Genomic DNA, 10,301 nt, shown 5'->3' on the forward strand with positions numbered 1-10,301 from the left:
ATAAAAAAGTCTGCTAAAAGCTGAACAACTCTGTAACCACTGACTACATTTTGTTTTGTTTCATATAATATTCTTGCCTTTTAATTTGTCTGACATACACTTGTTACTGCCTAAGTGTGTGTGTGTGTGTGTGTGTGTGTGTGTGTGTGTGTGTGTGTGTGTGTGTGATGTTGTGTTCACTGCCTCTTTGTTTTCAGAGTGACCTCCAGGAACCACACATAAAAATGAGCTTTAAGCCACCTCTTGTGCAGTACAACAAATGGTCAGTTTTTTATTCAATATCTCACATGGTCCCTTTACAAATAAAATATAAATACATGAATACACTGAACAATAAATGCAAATTACACTGAGACACAAGTGATTACAAATAAAGAAAGCTGGATGGAAGATCCTTTAAATATTTTATTTTAAGATGAGGAAGATATATAAGATATAAATAAAACATGAAAAAAATCAGAAATGTATAAACTAATAATATTACTGTTAATAATAATGCTTTCATAGTGGTTCATGTGCGATTGTGATTATTATTTTAATATCTTGTCAGCCATCCATCAGTTGCTGCGTCCTCAGATATTCTTTGAATAAATGCGGTGTGGTGTTTGCTATACAATCAGTTCCTACACAGAAACAGTCCCTCATGCGTCCATTTCGTTGGACTGGAGACAAGAAGAGATCCTGACAAGAGCTCAAACAAACTGTTTCAGTTATTTTCCCTTTTATACACTTTGTGTTCATTTGAGCGAACCCACAGCAAACCCCAGAGAGGACCCGGCAATGTTTGCTTGTTCTCTCTGTGTGAGCAACTCTCAGCGTCAGGGGTGGACGTGATATTTCAAACAGCACATCAGTGCGTTTATGTATTGGGTGCCCGGAAATTTTTCCAAATAAACACAGCTTGATTCAACCTGGGTGGGCAGACTTATCAAGCGACTAATTCTATAAACAGATGAGGGAATAACCCGGCACCTCATTGGTTGTTGGACAGAGGGGGGGAACATGAGGGAGTTTCGGCGCAATGAAATTTTAATTAATGTGGGTGGGCTGAGAACACCACCGACTGTTTATGATGGACAATTTATTTCCCAGTGCAAAGTCAACATAACACAGCAAACGTACAACAATTATTAACATTTGCTGGGGCCCTCATGAGGCTGGGGAGTCAGTCAGTGGAGGAGAGGGGCTCCGGGAGCAGGCTCAACTTTCCCCGGGACACACTTCGGCGTCATGACTCTCTACCACGGCCGCCTATCGTCGCTCGGAGTGCCATCCTCAGCTCTGAGCCTCCCCGGTCCTCCGCTGATCTATCTGTACGGAGGGGACAGCGGAGGGGTGGTGCCGGCCGGTTTGAGCTTCGTGCCGGCCCGCCAGGAGCCTCCGCAGAAGCCGCCTTACAGCTACATCGCGCTCATCGCCATGGCCATCAAGAGCGCACCGGAGCAGCGCGCAACGCTCAGCGGCATCTACCAGTTCATCATGGACCGGTTCCCCTTTTATCACGACAACAAGCAGGGCTGGCAGAACTCCATCCGCCACAACCTCTCCCTGAATGACTGCTTCATCAAGGTGCCCAGAGAAAAGGGTCGGCCCGGCAAAGGCAGCTACTGGACGCTGGACACCAAGTGCCTGGATATGTTTGAGAACGGCAACTACCGCCGGAGGAAGAGGAAGGCGAGGAGCCAGCAGGAGGCTGTGGACTCGAAAGCCACAGGACACAAGCGCACCAAGGGCCCGGTGCCATACAGGGACCCTCAGTCCTCTCTGAAACATCAGACTGGCTCGGTGACGACAGAGGTACCAGCGAGGCAGGATGCGGAGAGGATGGAGACCCAACCAGACACCAAAGCTGTTCTTGTCGAGTTTAACCACGCGGAACAGCCGCAAAATCCCCCCATACAGAGACTTAAAGTTTCTCCCAACCAGGACAGCCTAATGTCCACCGGGAGGGGGCTTGACGCCCCGCAGACTGAACCATGTCCCGCTCCGAGACACGCTCCGTTGTGGGTGGACGGTGCGCATCTCCTCGGCTCGTCCCTCCGCCGGGAGCCAGAGGACAGAAGGTCAGCGTTCAGCGGAAGAGAAAGAGAGAGAGGTCCACTCTGCGCGGTCAGCTGCGCAGGAAACACAAACTTGGTTGCACTTGCGCAGGACAGGCCGAAAGGAAATGTTGCGAGTGGTGATAAATTGAAAGGCTTTAGCATCGAGAGCATCTTATCGAAAAGTGAAGACGAAATGCGCAGCAGCATCCTCGGTTTGTCAACGGGGACATGCGCAGAGCGTCACAGTCCCGCTTTCAGTTCGTCCGTGGTCCTGGGTGGTCGGCCGCATCACTTGTACCAGATGGGATTCCCCCTCTGCTCTTACATGTCACTCAGCTACCCCGACAAAGTACTGCATTTTAAATGAGTACAGTTCTGAATTTGAACTTTTATGTATTTACGCATGGACCCGTGAAAGTGTAAAGTCTGTAACTAGCTTTGCATGATGATGCACAATGAGACAGCTCACTGTTCTGCTCTTCTCAGGATCACTGCCACCTTCATCATCTACAGTAATGTTCAGACACTGGCAAAGAGCTACGGGAAGGCTTTTAGATTCATTTTTACGCATGCACAGTTGTCAGGTTTGTGGTTATTTTCACTGATTCCCAAACTGTTGCTCCTCCAAATATATGGCTGCGCAATTTAATGCTTAATAAAACAAAACGGTGACAGTATATACGGGGTTGTCACTGTCACGTGATATATCTATATACAACATTTCTCTCTTCATTCATGATGATGAGAGAAAATTTGTTTCCGTATTTCAAAGAAGAATCTTGAACGTCATGCTGGGCCGCTGTAGCCTGCACAGTGTCGAGGAACTGTGGAGATACTGTCCAATGTGAGAATAAAGTTTAGTACTCAGTAATGTATTCAAATGCTATTTTACATTCCACTCTGCTCTGAATTTCACGTGCAAAAATAAAGTTTAGTTTGATAATAAAATGACGGCATGGTTTATTTTACGTCGTGAGTCAAAACAGAAATACTGTTGGAAGACAGATGCTGTTTGAATGACAAAGTTTTGCAGATGAAAAGTTGTTTATTATGAACAACAAAGAAACTGATGACAGACACACCTGCGTGTTTTCTTTTCAGTTCCAAAAAAGCTTATGATATTCTTTACAAGGCCTCAGCTTGCAGTTTTCACTGTCCTGGTTTCTTCCAGTAATTAGGAAAATCATTCTTGAGCTACACTGGTCACGAATTTCCGTTTTTTCAAATATTTATGGAAACTATTGATAGCGGATTTTTTTGACAACATTCAATTATCTGCTGGAAAAGCCTCTGAAAGTGAGAGGTGTCGCTGTAGTTCAGTCCTCATACTTCTATTAGTGCTGCTTGTCTTGATGATGAAAATGTGAATATTGATTAAAAAAAAACATTGGAAATTACCATGAACAACCAGTTTAATGTCAGTCAATTTAACAACAAACAAGTGATCAATCACATCATATTGGAGGTGGACTAAACAAATAAAGCAAATCATTTCAATACTGCTGGTGCTGACCCTGGATCAGCATTCTTCTAAAGAATGAACCAGTCAACAGAATGACTTCATCCTCAAGTACAGCCGGTGAATTTGACAAAAAACAAAACAAAACCCATAACTTATTAGCTTTGTCCAAGTGTCTAACCACACTTCATGGTCTTCCTCAACAGATGAAGTTTGTTCTTCTCTCATTACTTATCATTTTCATTACTGAGCAAACTCCATGTGCTGAGGTTGATAAAACACTCCATAGTGAAAAACTTCACACTATACACTCACTAAAAAAGGACTCTCCAGCTACCTGCTCTACTATCTTAAATCCTACGCCCATATCGAGTAAAGATGGCACTGAAAGTCCTAAATGAGCCTTTCCGAGCTCCAACTTGCTGTAGAATGACACCTGCAGGAAATCAAAGAGCCCTGCTGACAGCATCATTACAAACAGAGAGCAGCCATGTCTAAATATAGGCCTCCAGCTTGGACAGGCAGTCGTCTGAAAAAGCTCGACTGTGCGAGGCCAACGCTGTGCAAATCAGGAATGTTTGTTGAAATAAATAAACTTCCCCACATTTGAGGAGAGGAACTCACAATCACAAGCATTTCCTGTGTATAGGATTCTTTTGGTCAGACGTGTAAATAAAACATGATGAAAACCTCAGAAGGGAAAGAATGGAGAGGAGGGTGAGGGTGGACAGGAAAGAAGAGAAGTGAGAAGTATTGGTTTAGCTGAAGGCTTGGCACTTAGTCACTGTGGTATTTTGGGTGCACTTCATACTAACATATGAACCGCTGTAATTGGTTCCACTGGCTCTTCATCCTCCACAGATCTCCAAAGTCCTCTGAAAGCTGAGGGGATTAATAAATGACAGTCAGGGTCTCTGCGAGTGTTTGAACAGTAAAAGATCCTCATGAGAAAGCAGCTCAGACAAAAGCAGAATGCTCGCAGTTTTATTTGTTATCTGAGAAAACAAACTGTGCTGGCGGGTTGCGGTCAGACATCTTTAACATACATCGAGCATTAGCACCAGTCTGAACTCTCCAACGGGGACATAGATATGATTTTGGTGCTTCTCCTCCAGACGCACAGCCTGCCGGTGGAGGTAGGACACACGTCTGGATCTGGATTACTTTTTGACTCAGAAACACTAAATGCATCTCATCGTCGTCTGAGTCTGTTTGTTTTCAGGCATCCTGCAATCTAAACTAACTTTTTCCTCAGCTGCTTTAGCTATCTGTTGGCTGTAGGTCTGTTTAGATGGTCGGATGTAAATGTCCCTGCTGTGGGATTAATAGAGGATTATTTTATACTCATTTATGCATCCTTTGTTTTTCAGTTTCCAAAAGAAAGATGTGCTTTGAATTTGAAAGCAAGCTGTTCCTTGTGTTTAATCACTGCTACAGCCCACCTTTCAGCAGACCTATGGGGCGAACAATGCTCCACCACTAACCCCAACCAACCACAGAAAAACACCCAAATCCATGGGATTTATTAAGGCGCAGACAGACAAACAACCAAAACACTAAATCAAGACGACCAAAAGACACAAAGTCCAAGGACGAGAGGCAGCCCGACCACCAGAAGCCTCTCTCTTCTGATGCTGGAGCAGGAGCTTTAAGCACTTTATACGCGGGACTGCTGCACTCAACTGATTTCAGTCAGATGTGGCACACCTGGGCAGAGAGGACAAGAGAGGAAACGAGACAAACAGCACAGGGAACACAGAGAACAACACCACAGCTGAAGATTGAAAGCTATTAAGTAGTAAGATAAAGCCGGCAAGGTTACCTTAAGTTACAATCTTATATATGTGTTCTTTAACTCTTGAAGTTTTCTGATTTTCACACAAAAAAATGCAGAAAATCAACATTAATCCCCGACAAAGCCAAGAATTACAACTGATAAACCTTTTAAAGACGATGTCTTATTAGAAAGTGGCACACATCTTTTCTCGTCACAGTATTTCCAGGGTAAAACTGAGCGTTCACGCTCATCCTCCTTTCTCTCTTCGGCCATCTCTGCTCAAACCCAGGTCTTCTTCTACTGAATCCAAACAAACCAGAAACAGAAAACGCATCATTTCCTGTTTGACAGAGGAAAAGACCCACCGGACAGTGTGTGTGTTTAGAGCATCAAACGTAAGAGCTTTCATCAGGTTGAATCACTGTTCTGTTGTAGTGATCAGTCATAGAGAGCAGCAAAATGGACAAGTATTTAGATGAAAATGCTGGGGATTATTACGTCAAACTAAATTTAGCCCTCGGACCAGCTGGGAAGAAGTTCAGGGAAAACTGATACAGAACGCAGAAACGCTCGGCACCTTTGACAAACAGTGTTGAAACTAAGCTCTTGATATTTGTTTATTGCAAAAGATTTTGTTTGGGGCTTATTTCCCCAATTTGATTAAAAGAGTAGGGAAATAAGGATATGAGTCACTTCATCACTAAGTAAAGTCTGAAAGTTAAATCAGTTAAAATCTAAAAAATAGAATAATCTGAGTCTGAATGTCTCTTTTTCTTCATTTCAAACAAAGATTATTATTTACTAAAACTGACAAACTTCATCCGCTCATTAAAACCTTGTGATATGTTTGGAAATGCTAACACAGACGAATGAAATAAAATCCCTGCATGACTTTACCACACTCCTGTTTCCTCACGTTTTGGACATGCAGGCGGGTGGTGATGAAAGATGCAGCCTCATTAGTCTGAAGGAGGCCGGTGTGGTGATGCAGTGGCGGTGCCATCGTACATGAAACAAAACTGAAAAAACGCACCGTCATCCGGCAAAAAGATCAGCCGCGCAATCCAACACGGTACTGCAGAGGCCAGTGAAATAAGTGCAAAACATAGACTGTATGAGTGGGTCCAAATGCACAGTTTTGTACTATTTACCTTGTGATTTGTTATTTTTTTGGAGTAAGAGTACATTTTTTTCTTAGCAGTTTAACTTGTGACAAAGACAAAATCTTTGCTCCAGTGTTTTCAGAGGGAGAGTGAGGAGCTCCTGTACAGTCTGTGTGTGTGGGGCACTTTGGGGAATAGCTGCAGATTAGTTCAGAGCGTTTTGAGCTGACTTTAAATATCTTCATCATGACTCATTTTGAGACAGAGCTGACAGGCCTCTATAGTAACACACAGAGAGAAATATAACTGAAACTCTGGGAAGTGTCGTCGCCTCCGTCTCATGTGCAATCAAGTCCCAGCTCAGTGCTAAATCAGGCAGTTTAAAGCTTCCTGGTTCAAAAGGGCTCCTAATCCAAGTGTTTATTATATTTTTTCACTCTCTACATAAACCGGCTACACTTGTCCAAATACACACTCAGCACCGGGGGAGGGCGGGGCCGTGATGAAGATTGATGGGCTTGGTTCAGGCCCCATTAGCTGCTAATCAAGTTAGGTTTCCTGGCACAGAGCTCTATACATCATTATGTGCCTCAAATGTCCTCCAGATCAGGACTGATGTTGTTTACAACCTGGACACTAACACATACATACAGGGAGACGACAGTACGTGTGTGCACGCAGATATACAGTTACACCTGTAAAGTCTCATGAAATTGAACACAGGGCAACGGGCCTGCAATAAATCTCAGCTCTGCAATATGCAGCTTGTATTGATGCTGTGTCAGAGAAACCCTGTGGTTGTTCCTTAGGCTGTAGTTGGTGCATTGAATTGCAGCTGCATTGCACTTTGATGTATATTTTGCCTGTTCATCCCTCCAGTGACAAGGGGACATGACATTTCGGGAGGTTGGTGGAACATTAGCTTGCTAACACTCTTCAGTTTGCCTTTATCTTTAATTCGGCAGCAGTCTGCGTATGCGAACTACAGTTCTGCAAGGATTTTAGGAGGTCAGAGTTGCTCTGGTGGACTTAATACAGATGAGTTCCACCTTAATGGGTCTAATTAGCGCAGCTTTTCTGATAAGTAAAGGCCCAGTGAAACAACCAACAGGAGCACAATATGTTCTTCAAGCTATGTACTTCGACTACTCTACCAGTCTAGCCAGCCCATTAGTTTAAAAAAGAGAGAGGAAGTCACAATCACCAATGTTTGCATACATTTGCAAATAGTTCCTGAGAACCCCCCCCCCCCCCCCCAAATGGTTTTATTAAGACTCCTTGGATCCTCCTCTCCTCTTTATATTAAGTAGTTTAATGCTAAATACCAACACAATTCACACGGCAAACTGTGTGTAATTCTTTGTGGGTGCGTGTTCTGACTTTTCATATCGAGAACTGTAATACTTTTTGAATTATTAGCTTTTGTTCATATCTCAGCCATTGTACAACCTCCATTAATATTTTACAGTTCTTGGTATTGCACGCTGATCTGCTGAACATAAGCCTGTCATGATGATGTACTGTTTATGGGTTATTATGAGTTACATATATAATGCATTAAAGCTACACAGGCCCATTCAGCCCCATTCTATTTATAACATAGAACGTGTTAATAGTAGAAACTCCATTGCTCAGCGTTATAACTGTGAATAAGGCTGACATGTACAGTTTATGTGTCTAATACCATAATGCAGGAGAGGCTAATGCTGAAGTTGCATCTGTAACTATATGGCCGGTGAGGTTTAACATGTGATTCATACACATAAAAACATTTGATATGTTCATCCAAAAATCACATCAGGCAGCACCAGTGATCAGGCTAAGCACACGTGCTTCTCTAGTTTTATCTTTGGATTGATTCTGTGTGACTTCCAGCCCTTGAAGCTGAGATCACTAATGAATTAAAGACAATAAATCACTGGTCAGTTTTCTTGCGCTCTGTAAATCTGTGGTTCTGTGGTTATTTTTCTCTACCTGCTGCACAGTCAACCCAAACAAGGAGATTATTTCGGAATATTTAATACACAAATACAATGTAATAGTGTTTCGCGCAGAAACAAATATTTATTTCATGTTTAACTTGAATGTGTTGCAGACGAAGCAGCATTCCCTAAAAACTGAAATCCTAAAGACAAAACATTTCCAGTCCTGCAGATGATGGCGTCATTCTCGGCTTTACTGATGAGGCAGCTGGCCAGTGAAATACTGCTCTCATCAAAACTTTTCAACATCTCTGCAGCTTTGCTTTCACGAACTGTAAATAAATACCCTCAGTCTCATGAGGATTGTGTGCATGTGTGTGTATGTGTGTATATACAGAGACTGTCAGGAGGACTTGTACACAGCAGCAGGATTACCACCCCCTGACTGGGACCACCCTGACTTTAACACTTAATCCAGGAAGAAGTGGAGCTGCATCACTTAGGGCCAACGCCCCCTCTGCACACACACACGCACGCACACACAAATGTCTATGCAAAGTAGGAATTGTGTTGCAATGGAGTTTGTGTCTTCACTTACACACATGGCCAACATACACACATTTAATTTGAGCACTTCATCTGAAACAAAACAGTGTTATACTGCACAGCTGGTCTTGTACAAGTCCAACATGTTCGCTGAATGTGTTATTGTCAGAGTGACTGTGAATGCATCAGTTGTGTTATGTTTGTATGTACAGTGTTGTTAGCGTGTCTACTGTAAAATACATGAGTGAACCTTATGTGTGTGCTCAGAGTGTCACTGACTGTGCCTGTGTTTGTGTGTGCATCTATCATTAAGGAGACAGAGCTGAGGAAAGTCATCTGATGTTAGATCACCTTGATAATCCTGAGTCAGGGCTAGAATTAGGGATGATATTAGATATTATTGGTTAAATAGTTGGTCAAATAGTTATACAACAAATAGAAGAAGCAACAAACAAAACAGAAAGGATTACACAAGGCGAATCAAACATGACAACAGCAAATCTGTGGATGAATATGAAATCCATACGACACAGAATGTTCTGTATAAAGCCTACGACGAAACACATGTGGTACAAGTGGACCTTAACCATCGAACCTCCACCCAGCCAACACCACACTGTTACTCAGCTGATGACTTTGATGTATCTTGAGGAAACACAAGAGGAAACTGTTCACCAACAAGATCATTCTTGACCTCAGAGTGTAGAGAAATAACTGCACTAGCTTCATTTAAGGTCTTCAAATAAGATTTGAATGTAGAGAAGCAAATTAAAGCTCAGAGAGCTGGTGAGTGGACCTTTGAGCTTAGATTATTTTGGTACACAGGCAGGAACTTTTCCTGCATTTTGGAACATTTTTACAAACTTTTCCTGGATTTCCACCAAAGGAACACTTTTGTTTTACACTCCCTGCATTTTCCACAAAGTTACACAGCTGCTTTTCTTACAAATCTGCAACGGCACATAAAAAACACAGGTGAAGTTCATAAAGTGTCTAGATGTCCCGACATGCATTGAAGAAATAATTTTAAAAATGTCCATAACTAAGGAAATGTTTACCTGTTTTAAAACCTCCACTGGTTGAGCCACAAGTGGACAAAAAGTGACAAAAGGTGACTGGCATGTTGCATGACTGGCTCATGTGTGTTGAGGTCTGGCATTAATTAGATGGAGGTGGGTGTTCATGGTGCGACACTGCTGACTGGCCTTTCACAGCTCATTACATGGTGTCCAATCAGAGCACAGCCAGCGTGACGGCTGTTTATTTATACACAGAGCTGGAAATGGCAGAGTGCAGGCAGCTCGGACAAAACCTCAAACTCTGGAACAGTCCAGCACATTGTACTGCGACAGAGGGTCCCAATCAACACCTTACTCTTATTGACTCAGACATATACAAGCGCTTAGACCAATAAAGATTCGTTTTAGAATTACGATTAAAGTAAGCTAGCAT

At 42.8% G+C, this 10,301-nt stretch overlaps 1 protein-coding gene across 1 annotated transcript; it reads left to right on the forward strand.

Annotated features, from left to right (window-relative positions):
- Positions 1-1,083: 1,083 nt before the first annotated feature.
- Positions 1,084-2,717, forward strand: foxl1 (forkhead box L1). The gene has a single exon (XM_076733389.1). The coding sequence runs from the start codon at positions 1,231-1,233 to the stop codon at positions 2,407-2,409; it is 1,179 nt and encodes a 392-aa protein (XP_076589504.1). The 5' UTR covers positions 1,084-1,230; the 3' UTR covers positions 2,410-2,717.
- The last annotated feature ends 7,584 nt before the right edge of the window (positions 2,718-10,301 follow it).

The sequence above is a fragment of the Chaetodon auriga genome, chromosome 6, assembly GCF_051107435.1.
Source record: "Chaetodon auriga isolate fChaAug3 chromosome 6, fChaAug3.hap1, whole genome shotgun sequence".
In the NCBI taxonomy this organism is placed as follows: Eukaryota; Metazoa; Chordata; class Actinopteri; order Chaetodontiformes; family Chaetodontidae; genus Chaetodon; species Chaetodon auriga.

What these genes read in the sequence shown, in the direction of transcription:
- foxl1 (XM_076733389.1), top strand. Translation starts at nt 1,231, where the DNA reads ATGACTCTCTACCACGGCCGCCTATCGTCGCTCGGAGTGCCATCCTCA.